The 17,505-nt window shown below is 46.8% G+C and overlaps 1 protein-coding gene across 1 annotated transcript; it reads left to right on the top strand.

The window, feature by feature from the left end:
• The first annotated feature begins 90 nt into the window (after window positions 1-90).
• CDC34 (cell division cycle 34, ubiqiutin conjugating enzyme) lies at window positions 91-16,908 on the top strand. Its single transcript, XM_061601956.1, has 5 exons — window positions 91-526; window positions 11,465-11,551; window positions 11,746-11,843; window positions 13,000-13,134; window positions 15,324-16,908. The coding sequence occupies exons 1-5, from the start codon at window positions 350-352 to the stop codon at window positions 15,532-15,534; spliced, it is 708 nt and encodes a 235-aa protein (XP_061457940.1). The 5' UTR covers window positions 91-349; the 3' UTR covers window positions 15,535-16,908.
• The last annotated feature ends 597 nt before the right edge of the window (window positions 16,909-17,505 follow it).

Raw genomic sequence — 17,505 nt, 5'->3', positions numbered from 1 at the left:
CGCGCCTCTCATTGGCCGCCGCGCATTGGAGGGGGAGGGAGGGGAAAGAGGGCGTGCCTCGCCGCGGCGATGATTATAATGGCGGCGGCACCGCCTACTCAGGAGGAACTACGCCTCCCAAGCGTCCCCGCGCGCTCTCTGTTGTCGTCGCGACGGCACCGTCTCAGCGGCTCTAGCCTCCGCGGCGCTCTTTCGCGTCCGCCACCGCGGCGTCGCCCTCGTTGCCTTACCCACGAGCCCGGCCTCTTCTCCCCCCTTCCTCTTCCTCCCGCCCTTACCCCTAACTCCTCCTCGGCCGCCTCTCTCACGCGAGCCCCCGGCTTCGCTCGAGGCCTACCCTCCCTCCGACATGGCGCGGCCGTCCGTGCCCAGCTCGCAGAAGGCGCTGCTGCTGGAGCTGAAAGGGCTGCAGGAGGAGCCCGTGGAGGGGTTCCGAGTCAGCCTGGTGGACGAGGGGGACCTCTACAACTGGGAGGTGGCCATCTTCGGGCCCCCCAACACCCACTACGAGGGGGGCTACTTCAAGGTGAGTAGGAGTTTGCTGCACTCCTCCAGAGTAAGCCCACGTCAGCCACGCCTGTTAACTTTACTCCAGAGCAGCCTTTCCCAACCAGTGTGCCTCCAGATGTTGTTGGACCACAACTCCCATCAGCCTCAGCCAGCACTGCCGAAGGTCAGGAAAGATGGGAGTTGTGGTCCAACAACATCTGGAGGCACACTGGTTGGGACAGTCTGCTCTGGAGTAAAGCTTAGTAGCAGGCGATGTCAGCCCTACACCAGACCTTTTTGAAGTAGACGGGCATGGCGAAGTTTTGTCCGTAGACCCAGTGAAGCCAATAGACCCGAGTTAATCATGCCAATTAACTTTACTCTGGAGTAAGGCTTAGTAGGAGCAGACACTGCTAGCCCTGCTCCAGAGTAGACCCCTTTGAAGCTGATGGCTGTGGCTAGTTTGGGGGCATTGGCTTCTCTGGGGCTACAGCTATACCCAGTGGAGGGCCAATGATGATGTAGGGGTCCCAGACTGGGTCCTGTGGAGAGACCAGGGTTTTAATCCCTGCTGGGCCATGAAGCTGTCACTGGGGTGGTCGTGGGGACCAGTCACTGTCTCTCTCAGCCTAGCCTACCTCATGGGGTTGTTGTGTGAGGATGAAATAGGGAGGGGGAGAACCGTGTTTGTAGGCCACCTGGAGCTCCGTGGAGGAAAGAGGTGGAACAGAAATGACGTTCGCGCATAGAGAAATGTTAGTTCTACTCCTGAGTAGACCCATTGAAGCGTGTGTGCCTGAATTAGCCACTCCTGTTAACTTCAAGGGGTCTATTCTGGAGTAAGGCTTAACTGTAGGCAGTGTTAGTCCTACTCCAGAGTAGACCCCTTAGGCATGGCTATCGTGGGACCATTTTGTTGCTGTTCATTTGCTCTGTTTGCTGCCCTGGACTCCCTCGGGAGGAAGGGTGGGATGTAAATTTTATAAACAATAGTAATAATTGAAGTCGATGTCAGTGGGTCTGCTCTGGAATAGGACTTAGTTGGAGTCAACTCTCTGCCTTGAAACGGGAAAGAAGGAATTCTTCTAAGTAAGAATGCTCTGTGAATTGACGTTTTACATTTAAGTTTGTATCCAGCTAAGTTATATTCTGAGTAGGCCTGCTCAAAATAATGATTTTAAGTTATATCCAGCCTAAGAGTTGTATTGAATGTTAGTCATCCTCGGGGAGTACACCCATTGAAATCAAACTTAGGCACAATTAACATAATAAGAGGGCCCTGCTAGGGCAGGCCGATGGCCCATCTAGGTCAGCATCCTGTTCTCACAATGACCAGCCAGATTCCCATTCTGGGAAGTCCAGAGGATATGAGGGCTATTAGCTTCTGTTGATAGCCTTTTCCTCTTCCTCCATGAATGTGTCCAATCCTCTTCAAAGCCGTCCAGATTGGTGCTATCACTGCCATTTGTGAGAGTGATTCCCATAGTTCAGCTCTGCTCCACGTGAAGACACCCTTGCTTTTGTCTGTCCCCAATCTTCCAACGTTCAGCTTCATTGGATGTCCCCCAGATCTAGCTATGAGAGAGGGAGGATAAAACTTTTTTTTGACCACTTTCTCCACGCCATGCATGTATACATCTCTTGCTCACCTTTTCTGTAAATGTCCAAATGTTTTAATCTTTTCTTTTCTCATTAAAATATGCAATTGAGGCTAGTGAATAAATTCTAAACTTAAGGTTCTGTCCAACTAAAGCAGACCCATTGACATTAATGGACCTAAGTTAATCACCCCTGTTAATTGGGGAAACGCCATAGTGGTAGAGTCATCTGCTTTGCATGCAGAAGGACCCAGGTTCAGTTACCAGCATCTCCAGGTAGAGCTGGGAGTGAACTCTGCCTGAAATCCTGAGAGCTGCTGCCGAGCTAGATGGCCCAAGGGTCTGACTCTGTGTAAGGCATTTTCTTATTTTCTGAGTAGATCCATTGAAATTAATGCATGTGGCCAATTCATACTTGAAGTGGACTCGCTGAAATAAATCATCTCAAGTTAGTCATAACATAATTTACAGAGTATGAGTTGCAGCATAATCCTAACTCTGGGTTGCATGCAACATTAGTCATACTCAAAGGTGACCCACTGAAATTAAAAAACATGACTAATTTAGGTCCATTGATGGAGTCCTAGAGTATACAGTAAGTGTTGCATGCGTACACAAAGTTAAGAGTAGAAATAATTCTTTTTGAACAACCAACGCTAATCTCTAAATTCTAAACTAAGATATCTGCTTTAAATGTAAAGTGAAGAGAGTGTGTCAGTCATAAACTAGTCTACAAACTCTGGAGGCCACATTGTATTTTCTAAGTTTACAAGTGAAGTGAGCGTATGACTTCTAAATGTGTGTGAGAAGGCAGCACCTGAATTCTAAATTGAAACATAAATTCTGTATGTACCTGTGAAGCGTGCATGTAAATTCTGTACATGCTTGTGAAATGAGTGTGTAGATTCTAAAGTTAGGATATAAATTCTAAATGTAGATGTGAAGCTGGTGTGTAGATTCTAAACTGGGCCAGTGTTACAGAAATCTTGTCAGTATCTAAAAACCAAGGGTTGTCGCCAATTAAATCATACTTGGAGTCACGGTTAACTTAACTCCTTTGACTTCAGTGGGTCTACTCTAAGTAACAATAATAAGAGTAGTTTTACTGCATTTTATGTCCAGCCTTTTCCCAAGGAGCTCAAGATAGCGAACCTGGTCCTTCCTCTCCTCATTTAATCCCCACAACTACCTTGTGAGGTAGGTTAGGCTGAGAGGCAGTGACTGGCCCAAGGCCACCCAGTGAGCCTCATGGCTGAGTGGGGATTTGAACCCTGGTCTCCCAGGTCCTAGTCCAATGACTTAGTCAGGTGCAACCTTAGGTATATAAATAAATTGAAATGATAACTAGTGAATATTAAATAAATAACTAAAAACCTGAGCATGTCTACTGATGAGCAGGCCCTCTTGAGTTCAGTGGGATTTACTTTCAAATTGTGTAGGTTTCCAACCTGAGGGTTGTATTCAATGTTAGTTCTACTCAAAGTAGACCCACTGAAAGGGATGGACATGACTAACTTGGGTCCATTGATTTCAGTGAGTCTACTCAGAATAGAACTGCAATCCTGTAGCCACTTAGCTCGGGATAAACCCTAATGAATTTGAGTTTCCTTTTTGAGTAAAAATGTTTTATTTAGAAATCTACTTTTACACGTGTCTCAAGGCAATTTACAGACATGTCATAAAAATAGCTAAAAACGGGTTTAAAAACAGCACCGTTTCTTTTTTTTAAAAAAACCCTGATGATAGATTTAAAAACATTGCAAGAGAACAACTAGTCATCCAGCTGGAAAAGCCTGTCAAACAAAAATGCCTTTAATTGTTTCCAGGAAGTATAGATAATGGGGTCCCCTGTCTTATCTCAACAGGGATGATGTTCCACAGAACAGGCTTCTGATATTTTAGTGACCTGCTGGGAATATCAAAGAACCCGAGCTGTATAGGGCCTTAAATGCTAGTATCGACCCCTTGAAATTTAGAAAACCCAGTGTATTCGTGCTCAACAGGAGTGCCAGTGTTAAAAGAAATAAATTCTCAAGCGGTCCTGTGCCTGCTTTCCTAGGAATATTCCACTGGTGAATGCACTGGAACTTACTTCTGCGTCAGCACACATAGCATTGCTCTACAGGAAGGCAGAAGTGATGCTAAAAGATACAAGGAGAGCTGCTGGTTCAGGGCAAGGGATGCCCATCTAGTCCAGTGTCCTGTTCTCAAAGGGCCAACCAGGTGCTCCAATGGGAAGCCCGCAGGCAGGACCTGAGGGCAACAGCAACTCTCCCTACTTCTGATTTCCGGTAACTGATATTCAAAGGTATACTGCCTCTAACAGAGAACTAGTGTATAAGTAACGAAACAGGAGTGTCAATTGTCACAGAACTGAATATGCAAGTAAATATGTGGACAGGAAGTATGTAAATACAGATTTCAGTGTATAAATAAGAAGTATATTTCATGTATATTAAAACATCTAGGCTGTTTTTCCACCCAGAGAGCCTTCGAGGCAGTGTACCAATAATGAAAACAAACATTAATCATCACCATTAAAAGCAACAACAAAACCCGTTTTTTTTATTCCGTTTATAAATTGCTTCTCATGAAACATATCAGAAGCAGTTTAAAAACTATCAACAATGAAAATGGTTACATACTGTAAAAACAAACAATTCTCTATATATAGAAAATTGGGTGGTATCCAATACTAGTCATACTTGGACTAGATGCATTGAAGTTAATGTACATGACTAACTTAGGTTCGTTAATTTCAACGTCGGACTTAGTTGAATGCGAACCATTAAAAACTATTTCATATGTAAAAATAAGCTCAAATCTGATACAGACTGGAATGAACACACAGCAGAAAGGCAGCAACCTCGGTAAAATATAACAGCTGAAGTGGAGGTGTGACCAATGTTGGTCAGTGAAGGCCAGTGGAAATATATCAATGGAAGGATAAACAGTAAATATCAATATAAAAGAGTATAAATATGGAATAGAGCTGTAAATAGCAACAAAATGTGAAGGAAATATCCATACATTAAGTACGTAACTGGAGGACTATTAAGTGTATCAAGTAAACAGTACTTGAAGCTGCAATCCAGGGCAGGGATTCCCGGCACATGCGTTTCCATGAATTCCTATTCTTAGAATTTCACATTCTAATGATAAGCAGTTCCTCCTCTGAGTAAACATATACAAGAATGCCCTGTGAAGCTTGGTTTTCTCTTCTGAAATGACCTAATGAATAGGTATAATTCCTCTCACTGCGCACAAAAAAACCAGGAAGCATCCAGTGGAAATGCCAAAAAAAAAAAGAAAGATGGTGGAATGCTTTTTATTCATGCCCAACATGTTTCGGCCCCAAAAGACCTTTCTCTGGGGCTTTTCTGCAAAAAGATAGGGTGACAATTATTAAACCATGTTTGAAACCTCTAAAAAGATCTTTAGAACACAATCTCGTATGTCACATTTATAAAACCCTCATTAATATTTTTCTCACAAACACTCTTAGGGGGAAATTCTTACTAGTAACCCCAAAGATGTCATTTTCCATAGACAGACACAGTAGCCTGCGTGTTGCTTGTAAACAGCTTGAAAACATCTGTCTCTGCAAAGCAAAACTCCCAAGGAACCCTTTGGGGAAAATACAGGAAAATATACTTTAGGACAGCTATCACTTTATGGTAAAAAGATCATGGTATTTTTCTGTGTTATCTTTTTTTACTGGTTATTTAGTTTGGACTAGGTATGTTTTCAAAAACAGCCCTCTAATTTATTTCCAGTGAGAATGGTAGAGCATAGCCACCAGGGTTAGTAAGAGTTTTGCATATTGGGCATCCTGGTGCTGTCCATCTATCACTGGACTCCATCTCCCATCATCCTTGACCACCAGCCACGTTGGCTGCTTGGAATTAAGTCTAGTAGCATCTGGAGTTTCTCCCTCCCTGGTATAGCAAGTAAAAGTTGTTTCCATGTGACCAGGTTAGGATACTTCTTAATAGAAGAAGATTGGTTCTCTGAGCTCCACAGATGGGGCACAGCTGGCTGGCACATTGTCCTGTGGGTGGGGTAAGGTAGCACATCTGGAGCGCCACAGGTTCCTTCATTGTTTTAGAGCAGGAGTAAGCAACGGAGCTATTGAGCAGCGTGCCGTTCGCATTGAACCATTAAATTAACTACAGCTTGCTACTCTGCTTGGAGACTTTTTTTTGAGCAAGCGGTTTATACATTTTCTAAACAAACTGTGAATCTTTATTATTGTTGCCTTTATATCCCACCTTTCCTTCAAGTGGTGTACATGGTTCTTCTCTTACCCATTTTATCCTCACAACAATCCTATCAGGCAGGTTAGGCTGAGAAGCTGTGACTGGCTCACGGTCCCCCAGTGGGCTTCGTGGCTGAGTGGGGATTTGAGCCCAGGTCCAAGTTTGTTGAAACAAGGCAAGTTCAAGCCATTGTTTAGTGTTTGGGTGTAACACTAAACCGTAATTAATCTTAAATCTAAAACATAAGTGGAGCTTCTTATCCTCCACACGGCCGCACCAGGGCTTGGGGGGGCGGGGATAGAGGCCTGCGGTCTCACCCTCAGAACGCTAAACTATGGTTTTAGTGTTACATATGAATCTGCTTAACTTCCATGCTGGTGGAAGGAGGCAGAGCTGAACGTTATGTGGCAGTTTGTTTTTTCTGGGTGAATGGTTAGTAGGTCATGTGGATTGAAGAGAAGCAAGCAAATAGGCTGTTTCCTCCGGGTCAATTTTGGCCCGAGGAAGTCACATCAGGTAGGTTTATGAGCTTGTTTTGCAACTCTCGGATTCCTGCTTGCCCTCGTCCGGACAGGACTAGGTGGAGCTGTAACCTGTCTGAGTCAGCTTGGAGTTTGCTGTGTCTGCCTGCTGAGATCAAGTAGCTTCTTCCCACCCACACCCCGCGCACCTCATAAACCCCAGGGCACGCCGCCCACCTGATCCCACCTGCAAAACTGTTGCAGTCACGGCTTCCCTTTGTTGGCTGTGTAAATCAGAATATTACCTGTGCGATCCTGTGCATGTCTACTCAGAAGTAAGCCCGGTTGTGTTTAATAGGGCTAATTTCAGGAAAGGACACGTAAAATGGCAGCTTTAACCCTCTCATGCTTTTTAGTGTTCCCAGCAAAGATGTTTACGCTATGTGCATTAGCCTTAAAACAGCCCTGTAAGGTAAGCCGGTAGTATTATCCCAATATTGCAGATGGGACGGCTGGGAGAGCCTTGCTTAAGGCCACCCCATGTGGCTAATGTGACAACTGAATCAATGACTTCAGGGCATGTCTTCAGTCACTCTTTTATGTCACCTGCTCTGTGTTTTTTTGGAGGGAGGGAGTCTTAATTGGCTTTCCCTCCCACCCTATCCCTTTAGTGCAGGCTTCTTCAACTTTGGGGTCCCCAGATGGTGCTGGACTGCAGCTTCCCCAGCAGCTCTGACCATTGGCTCAGCTGGCTAGGGCCGATTGGGAGTTGTAGTCCAGTGGGACTGGGAGGCCCAAGCTTTTAAAGACTGCTGTTAAAAATTGGTTGCTAGTTTGTTTCCAGGCCCGATTCAAGGCACTCACACTAGCATTTAAAGCCCTAAACAGCTTACACCCCAAATAGCCGAAAGGCTGCCTCCTTCCCCCTCCAGACTGCTCGTTAAGATTATCAGAGGGGACCATCTTGGCAGTTGCTGCCACCCACAGAGGTTCACGGGTTGGTGGCCCAGGAGAGGGCCTTTTCTGTGGTAGCTCCTAAGTTGTGGAATTCCCTCCTCACGGAGGTGCATCTGACACCTTCACTATACAACTTTCGGCAAATGCTGAAGACACACCTCTTTACTTTGGCCTCTGACACCTGAGATATGTGTGTTCAGGAGCCGCCCTATTCCAGTGACTGTAACTTAGAATCATAGAATAGTAGAGTAGAAAGGGGCCTATTGTTATTAGATCTAGGGCCTTTTCTGTGGTGGCCCCCGAACTGTGGAACAGCCTACCTGTGGAGATACGCCTGGCGCCTTCGGTACTTTCTTTTAGGCACCAGGTTAAGACCTGGCTATACTCCCAGGCATTTTAATGTTCAATGTGTTTCATTTAATTTTTTTTCCGTTTAACTTGTTGCTGATTTTATTGTAATTTTATTGTAATGTTGTATTTTAATCTTGTTTTGTTCACCGCCCAGAGAGCTATTCACTATGGGCGGTTTTAAAAATGAAATAAATGAAATGAAATGAAATCCAGTCCAACCCCCTGCTCAATGCAGGAATCCAGGTTAAAGCATCCCCAACAGGTGGTTGTCCAGCTGACTATTGAATGCCTCCAGTGTTGGAGAGCCCGCTACTTCCATAGGTCATTGGTTACATTGTCGTACTGCTCTAACAGGTAGGAAGATTTTCAGCCGAAATCTGGCTTCCTGTAACTTGAGCCCATTATTGTGTGTCCTACACTCCAGGATGAAGAGATCCCGGCCCTCCTCTGTGTGGCAACCTCCCGTCAGTCTTCTGAATGCTTAATGTGCCCAGTTCTTTCCACCTCTCCTCATAGGGCTTTGTTTCCAGTCCCCTGATCATCCTCGTTGCTCTCCTCTAAACCTTTTCCAGTTTGCATCCTTCGTAAAGTGCAGTGTCCAGAACTGGACGCAGTATTCAAGGTGAGGCCTAACCAGTGCCGAACTTGTTTTAACTCTTTTTGACACCGTCTGGGACCTGCTGGTGAAAGGTGGGCAATACATACATTTTGTAATGATAACAAAATACAGCCTGTCATGTTCTCCAGCCGCCTTTCCTGTCTATAAGGTGATAGAGCATCTGCGTTGCATACACCCAGGCCCAATCCATGACATCTCCAGGTGGGGCTGGGGGAAAACACCTACCTGAAACTCTGAGGTCTGACTCACTGTAGGGTGGCTTCCTTGGTTACCTACGTACTGCATATCCCAGGGAAGGAGAACTGGAATTGTGGAGAGAGGAAGATGCGCGAGTGTGTATAGAAGCTAGCTTGCTACGCACAGGTTAAATTAACATTTATTCAGCCTGTTAGATTTTTAAAAAAAATTAAGTGGCCTGTATAGACTTTTCGTTACTCGTTGACAAATTCTGATGGCCTAAAAGGTGGGAGATGAGAGAAGGGAAACTCCGTTCCTCTCTCTTCTAACGAACACAATATTTGGTTGCCAACAGGCCAGGAGCCACTGACGAGTCTGGGCGGGTTGCGCTCCTTAAGGACAGAGCTGTAAACTTGGGTGGAGCTTGAAACTTTTAACAAATACCCAGGGCGCTTGGGGAGGGTGACAAGCAGGGAGTGTCTGTTTTGATGGTTGCTTTGCATGACTCCGCCGTATGCATGACACGAACCAAATGGAACTCTTTTGTTTCTGAGAAAGAGGTGTTGAGTCTATAATAGCCATAAAAGATGGCTATAAAAGAAGACACACACACAGAGGAGCTGTTGCACACCTGGGAGCCTTTCCCAGCCATTGGTTGAGTTGCTGTGATGTCATGGAATGTTCTGAAGCATGCTGGGTGAAGGAATTGGGTTGTCTTGGGAGACCCTCACGCAGGACCCAGGAAACAGAAATTTCTTGGACCTCCAACGGGTTGTATTCAACCAGGTCCTGCTCAGAGTAGAACCCATTGAAATGAATGAGCTTCAGTTAGTCAGGTCTATTAACTTCAGTGGATTCTCTCCAAGTAGGACTAGCACGGAATGCCACCCAATGTATGTGCAGTGTGGCCCAGAGCCCAAATTTGGGGTGTGTGGGGTGCTGGATTTCACAATTGGAAGCGTGGACTTGTAGACCTCTTAAGACCCCTGACATCTGAGCGCTGCATCTAATGTTAGAGTAGACCCATTGAAATCAATGAACTTGGTTAATTTAGGTCCATTGTTTTTCAATAGGTCTACTCTGAGCAGAACTCAGGGTTGGTTGCTGAATTTTGAGCTGTCCTCTGCAGTTGCTTCCCGAGGTGTCCCGACCTCTGTGCCAGAGTCTGGATGAGGAAGTGAGCAGGCCAGGTTCAGCTTCAGGCCACCAGACCAGCCAAACAGGAGCTGGGCCTGCCCCAACTCAAAATTAGCCTGCCCTGTATTTGCCCTGGGGGTGGGGAAGAGGCAGCTCTCGATGGGACTGATTTTGCTCAACCAGCTCGACAGGGGGATGGAAAATTGTGAGATTCTCAAAGGAGCTTCATGAGCTTGGTTGGCAAGGAAGCGAGTGCCGGTGACTCACCTGACCTCGAACGTACCTGGCGAAGTGTGTCATTGGTGTAAACCCCAAGCCGATTTCAGCCTGACCTGCTAATCCGACAGTGTTAGGAGATCCCTGTGACAAGAGGCCACAGCAAGCCCAGCATCCTCACAGTGGCCAGCTCAGTGCCCGTTATGGGAAAGCAGGACCTGAGCGCAACAGCGAGTAGGGATGGGAGATAACTTTGATTCAGTTTGCCTTCCAAGCGGAATCTGTCAAATTCACCCTTTCCGAAACAATATGAGAATCTCAAACACAGCCATCCTTCAAAATTCACACGACTCAGAATTTTGCTATGCAGTTCACCAGCTAATGTCTACAAAAATGCATATATTAGGGGAAAGTGTGCCTTAAAATGTGAGTCGAAAGAACATGGAAAATGTGTTACATGATCAGAAATGGCTTGCAAAAATGTGTACATTAGTCACACCTGCTTAGAAAAAAATGTGTTTTGTTAGGAGAAATTCGCACCAAAATGCTGGAGTGTTTTCATGAGTGTTTTTTTTTAATTGCTGAGATTCCCAGCCGGTCTTCAGACATAGGCTGCCTCTGGGCATGGAGGCTTTATCCTCAGCTGTCATGGCTAAGAAGAGCCTGGCTGCTGGATCGGAGCAAAGGCCCATCTAGTCTAGCATCCTGTTCTCAGAGTGGCCAATGCACAACAGCAACGTTCCCTGCTTGTGATTCCCAGCAATAGTGGAGGTAGAACATTTCTAAAAGCCATTGATAGTCCAGCAACATCTGGAGAGCCACAGGGTGCTCACCCCTGGGGTAGAACCAGGCAGCCCAAGTGCCTTCCTCGGTCTAAGGCACCTTTCCTATGCTTACGCAGAGTGCCTCAAAGGGATATTTTTCTTTAATCGTACTGCCTTTCAATTCTTTTTTGGGGGAAAAAGTACAATAAGCCACGAGAATCTCTTGCAAGGTAGGAGGGGATCATGTGGGTCTTGAATTCGATGTGGGGAGACGGGGTGCCTTCTCCTAATCTAGGACTCTTGACAGGTATGCTGCTTTGGCCGAGGACAGTCCAATCTTTGTGGACTGTCCTCTGGGACTTTGGTGTGGTGTTCCTGTGCTGTTCCCCCATCTTTAACCCTTCTTCCTATCCCCCCCCCCGGTCTTTCTCCATAGGCTCGTCTCAGGTTTCCCATTGACTACCCTTATTCGCCACCCGCCTTCAGATTCCTGACCAAAATGTGGCATCCAAACATATACGAGGTATGTTGTCACACTGGCTGGGGCTGATGGGGGTTTGTAGCCCAAAATGGTTGCTCTGGCTGGGGCTGATGGGAGTTGGAGTCCAAAATGGCTGCCCTGGCCAGGGATGATGCGGGTTATAGCCCAAAACATCTAGAGGGCACCAGCGTGGCAGAGGCTTACGTGATCTGAAACAACTATTTTCTCTCTTTCAGACTGGAGACGTTTGCATTTCCATTCTCCATCCTCCAGTGGACGACCCGCAAAGTGGAGAGCTGCCTTCAGAAAGGTGGAACCCTACCCAGAACGTGAGGTGAGGCCTCTTCCCTTGTATTTGTGAGGGGCACAAACGCAATAGCTGCTGTTGTTGTTTCTGTTCCAGTGTAACAACTCACATTCATGCGGCATCTAGCACAGGGCATGCGAATTGTTACAACCGGCAGAAAAACCATTAAGTGGTCTGCCAAGAGCCTTGCCAGTTTTCAGTGGCCCATGGGTAGGGGAAAGTTAAGGAACTACTAGGATAGATAAAATAAAGATAAGCCTTTCCCACTGGACACACCCACAGTTCATTCGATATGTCAACGATCACAGAATCATAGAGCTGGAAGGGGTCCATAAGGCGATCAAGTCCAGCCCCCTGCTCAATGCAGGAATCCAAATTAAAGCATCCCCAACAGGTGGTTGTCCAGCTGCCCCTTGAATGCCTCCACAGTGACGTATATCCAGAGCACAGTCTTTGCCCTTTGTACTCAGTCATAAGCCCACCCACTAATCCATGGTGCCATTATGATGGCACATGAGTGGCAGGTGGGTTGCCCCATTCACCTGTCAAAATCCTGACAACAGAGGTTGAAAAGGGGAGAGCAGGAAAGGATTTCGCGATATTCCTCACTCTTCTGTTTTGCACCCTCAGAGGTGGAAAGGAAAGGAGCGGAGAGGATCGCAAAGGGCTTTCAAGGCCTCTCCGCATGGTTCCCTCCCGCCTACGTCAGAGGTGGCCTGACCCCATGAGTTAGCCCTCTCCTCCTTTTCCCATCTGTTTTGACCTCCTCTGACTTAGGCCACATTCACACCGTACGTTTATTCCACCATGATTCCATTTTAAACAGTCATGGCTTTCCCCCGAAGAATCCTGGGAAATGTACTTTGTGAAGGGTGCTGAGAGTTGTTAGGAGGAGACTTTTATTCCCCCTCACAGAGCTACAATTCCCAGGAGCTGCCTGCTAAACCACTCTGAAAATGAAACCATTCTGTGAGGCGGATAGGGGGTTGCCTACCAGCGACTCTCGGAACCCTTCACAATCTATGCTTCCCAGGATGCTTTGGGGAGGGGGAGCCATGATAGAGTGGAATAAATGTACAATGTGGCCTCGTTCCAAGCAGCATCTCCACCTGTGCTGGTGACGCTTCCACTCTCTGATGGTATTTTTTCTCTTGCTCTCTCCCCCCCCCCCAAAAAAAACCAGGACAATACTCCTTAGCGTGATCTCGCTCCTCAACGAACCAAACACATTCTCCCCTGCCAACGTTGACGCCTCCGTGATGTACAGGAAGTGGAAGGAGAGCAAAGGGAAGGATCAAGAGTACACGGACATCATCAGGTTAGTGGGAAATCCTCTCTCTCTCTCGGGAACCAGCCATGAGTAGTAACCATTTCCCTCTGTTCTGTGCTGACCAGGAGGAATTGGATCCATTTCTGGGCATTTCAAGAAGGCCACAGTCAGAACTGGAGCGCATCCAGAGGAGGGTGACCAGGGTGCTGAGGTATCCGGAACTGAAGTCCTAGGACACGGGGGGGGGGGCAAGCGTAAATGTGGAGGGTCAAATGCGGCCCTCCAGACCTCTCTTCCTGGCCCTTTCTGCAGGCCGCACCTGTTACACATAAGCAGAGCAACTCAGCGGTCTGAGCTTGGAGTGTGCCAGCATGTGCATTTAAAAAAGAAGCAGGCTTTTACCCTGCATTTAAATCGCTGAGACTTAGGATTTAGTAAAATATGAAAAAGCTACTTTATTTATAGAAATACATAGTAGATAGGAAAGGCATGCCTACTTTTAACTCAGTGGGAGGCTCAGTGACTTTGGCATTGCCCTCCTGGTTCAGGAGAGAGAACAAAGACAGAGATATCATTCCTCTCTCCTCGGACAGTGGAAGAAGAAGGTGAAGGAAGTGCAGGTCAGCTTCCCTGAGCATATCAGCTTACAACCGAAGGAAGTTAGGCAGAGTTAGGCAGAGGAGAGCACAGGTAAAGGTAGGCAAGCCTAGCCAGCTGGAGGACCCTCACTCTTATCTCCCTTCTGGAACCTAGACAAGAGTTGCTCTTGCCCCACGTCCAACAACACGCTTTGCTGGCCCTGCTTTGAGTTTTTGCCAGGCTGGGATGCGTGTCCTTGAAATTTTGATCATGATTCTCGCTCGCCTAGTTGGGGGACAAAAAGAGCCGCCCTGTTGTAGAAAGGAAAAAGTTACATTCATCCATCTGTGCACTTTTGCCTCTGGCTCTGTGAGGCCCTCGGGAGCAGGAAAAGCTCGCTGTCATTCCCCCCCCCCCCCCCCGCTGTCTAATCCTACAATAAATGGTCGAAAGAGCTGATTATGTTTAGGTTGAAGAGGGGAAGATTTAGAAGCAAGGTGGCAGCTGCCTTCAAATATTTTATTTATTTATTATTTAATTTGTATCCCGACCATCCTTCCAGCAGGAGCCCAGGGCAGCAAACAAAGCGCTAAAAACACTTTAAAACATCATGAAAACAGATCTTAAAATATCTGTCCCTATGAGGAAAAGTTGCAGCATTTGGGGATATTTAGTTTGGAGAAAAGGCGCGTAAGAGGTGACATGATAGGAGTGTATAAAATAATGCATGGAGTGGTGAATGTCTCTCACACTCTGTCATAATAACTTGCAGATATCCAGTGAAGCTGAATGTGTACTTCCTCATCGGGCACATAGTTAAAGAATAGAATTCATTCCCACAGGAGGCAGCGATGGCCTCCAACTTAGATGGCTTTAAAAGAGGATTAGGGAAGTACGTGGAAGATGAAGCTATCGGTGCCTACCAGCCGTGATGGTTGTGCCCTGACTCCATGATCAGAGGTGTTATGCTTCTGAATACCAGTTGCTGGAAACTACAGCGCAGAGGGAGAGTGTTCTTGCACTCAGGTCCTGTTTGCAGGCTTCCCATTGGGACATCTGGCTGGCCACTGTGAGAACAGGGTGCTGGATGAGGTGGGCCACTGGCCTGACCCAGCAGGATTCTTCTTACGTTCTTATGCCACACAGAAGAGTTTTTTTTTCCTAGTGTCCTAAATAGATTGAGCTTGCTTGTTTGACTCTCATTTAGTGGTCAAAACTTTGAGTAGTGTGTGATATGCAAGTATGCTTTTAAATCACGTTCTTATCTTTTGATGATTCTATATCATGTAAGATAATATATTTTATAACAGGCGCTTTAGAAACCTTCCAAATATTTCTTAATTATTTTTAAATTATTAAAAATCTTTATTTTTTGTGCTGTAAAAATATCTGACAGATATAAATATTCTCGTTCCCGCCCACTGCCGCGATAACCAAAAGTGGTTGGACGGAAGTATTTTATTAAAGAGGGAGGGCTTCCCAAGCGGGGCACGTTTTCTCTTGTGCTCAGGTCCTGCTTGTGGGCTTCTTCCCAATTGGGGCATCTGGGTGGCTGCTCTGAGAACAAGATGCTAGATGACCCTTTGGCCCAATCGAACTGCTCCAGGGCTCTTCTCTATTACGTTACAAATTAGTGTCTCCCCTCCCCACCCTTCCAGGAAGCAAGTCCTTGGAACCAAGGTGGATGCCGAACGCGACGGAGTCAAGGTCCCGACGACGTTGGCTGAGTACTGCGTCAAGACCAAGACCCCTGCGCCGGACGAAGGCTCGGACCTCTTCTACGATGACTACTATGAGGACGACGAGATGGAAGAGGAAGTCGACAGCTGCTACGGCGACGAGGATGATTCCGGCAACGAGGAATCTTGACGAGGGGTCCCCTCCCTGCCCCCCTCGTCACCCTCCTCCTTTTTCCCCTCCCCCCCATTGCCCCCTTTCCTCCACCGCTGCCTCCTGCTGCTGCTGTTCCCGATAGTAGCAATAAACTATCTGACTCTTTACTTGAACCCAGGACACACCCAGCTGAGACTCAGAAAACCCTCTTTGGCCATGAGACAAAACAAAACAGAAAAGAACTCTACCTCAAAGGGAGACTCAGCTTCTGCTTGAAGTGGGGTGGGTGGTAGGGGGGTGGGTTCTGCGCGTGTGGGGAGAGGGGTGGCAAATCTACAATTTGGCTTAAAATGCTGTGTGTTTTGTGTGTTTTTTATAAGAAAAGGGAGGGAGGGGTGTAGTGTTTCCTATCGAGCCATCTCTTAATCCAGAGTTGGCTTCTGCCTCCCGGTCAAGACTGGGGAAGAAAAAGGACATTGCCACCAGTCCCTTGAGGAGCAGCCGAGTGGCAGAGCAGGTGTGGGTGGGATTTTTTGGATGGGGGGGGAGATGGGGTGGGCTGTTTTGTTTTTGTAAAGACCGCATTACTTTTGGGATTTTTTAGCAAGGGCTCTAGTTGCACGAGTTTGGGGGGTGGGGGAAGGAGAGAAGGATAGTGATAAACTTTGCACCCTTGTTGATCACAAGTCTTAGTTCAGAGCTAGCCTCTCCTGGCTTGGCGCTGCAGTGGCACTCGCAGCCACTGGGTGGCATGTGCCCTAGATCTCTTCCACCGCCCTCCCTTTGTTAGAGTTTGATCCCTGCAACCCCAGGGCTCTTGTGTTTTGAAACCTTTGGTTTGGAAAGAGATGGAGAGCCCCTGGGCAGGGGAGGGGAGGGAATGATGATTTTGTGGGATCAGGTAGAGGGTTTTTTGCCGGAAAGGGGTTGGGCTTTTTTTTAGCAGCAGGGTGTGGGTGATTTGTTTTTTATTTGTTTGGTTTTTGTGGTTTTTTTCCTCCTGGTTTTTGAAACTATTTAATAAAAAGGACTTTGAAAGGAAGCGTTGTCCAACACCACTGCCACAGTGCAGCCTGTTTGTTGTTAAAGTTTGGTGTAAAAGAGGGGGGGAGAGATATTGGAGCTGGACTCATTAACCACTGGCCTGTATTTGTGTTTAACTAATTTGATACATTCATCTCCCCCTCCTTTCCTCTGAGGAGCTCCTGGTTCTACTCCATGTTGTCCTCATAACAGCCCTGCGAGGTGGTCCACAAAAAAGGGCTAGCGAATTTTAGAAGCCCTTTGAAGGCTAAGCTGTTTCTTAAGAGTCATTTCTACTACCTTATATTAGGAGTTTAAAAACTGTGCTTTTGATACAATTTTCTTTTGCAGTAAGTGACAAATAAAATTATTAAGTTTTGAGAGAAAGGGGGGCGATTTTTATTTGCAGTTCAAACGTCTACTATTTTTCGTTTTGGGTTCTATTCCACTCGGTCCTACTCAGAGTAGACCCATTAATTTAGGGCCGTTAATTTCAATATCACTCTTTATTTTTTTAATAAGGAGTTGCATTACATGTGTCATTCTGGAAACATGCAGTTGGCTCGGGTTATGCAAATCGCTGCTGCACTTTGCAATATTTATTTTCTCGTTATTTAAAAAAGATCATCGCAACGCCTTTCTTATTCTCGTGTCCCTCCGCGGCAGCCGTAGCGGCTGGTGAGGGTGGGCGGCTGACCTCAGTAGGTCGAGGCGTACAACCACAGTGGGTGGGGTTAATAGTGCTCAGAGGGAAAACTCGCCCCGTGATTGGTACGGCCTAGTGCCGGTTTGATGATTTTGCGCTCTTGGATGGTGCCCCCTGAGAGATTGGGACTCTGATTGGTTGAAGCAGTTGCGCCCATCTGCGTTGCGTACGTGACCGCCCCGGCGCCCTTCAAGAGGGTAACGTCATAGCAGTTGCCGCCTCTAGGCTCTTCCATTGGTTCGCCCTCCTCAGTCTCTTTCCCTATAGGTCGCTCTGCT

This window comes from Rhineura floridana, chromosome 18 (genome assembly GCF_030035675.1).
Source record: "Rhineura floridana isolate rRhiFlo1 chromosome 18, rRhiFlo1.hap2, whole genome shotgun sequence".
Taxonomy (NCBI): Eukaryota; Metazoa; Chordata; class Lepidosauria; order Squamata; family Rhineuridae; genus Rhineura; species Rhineura floridana.
This window is presented reverse-complemented; position numbering and strand designations above follow the sequence as displayed.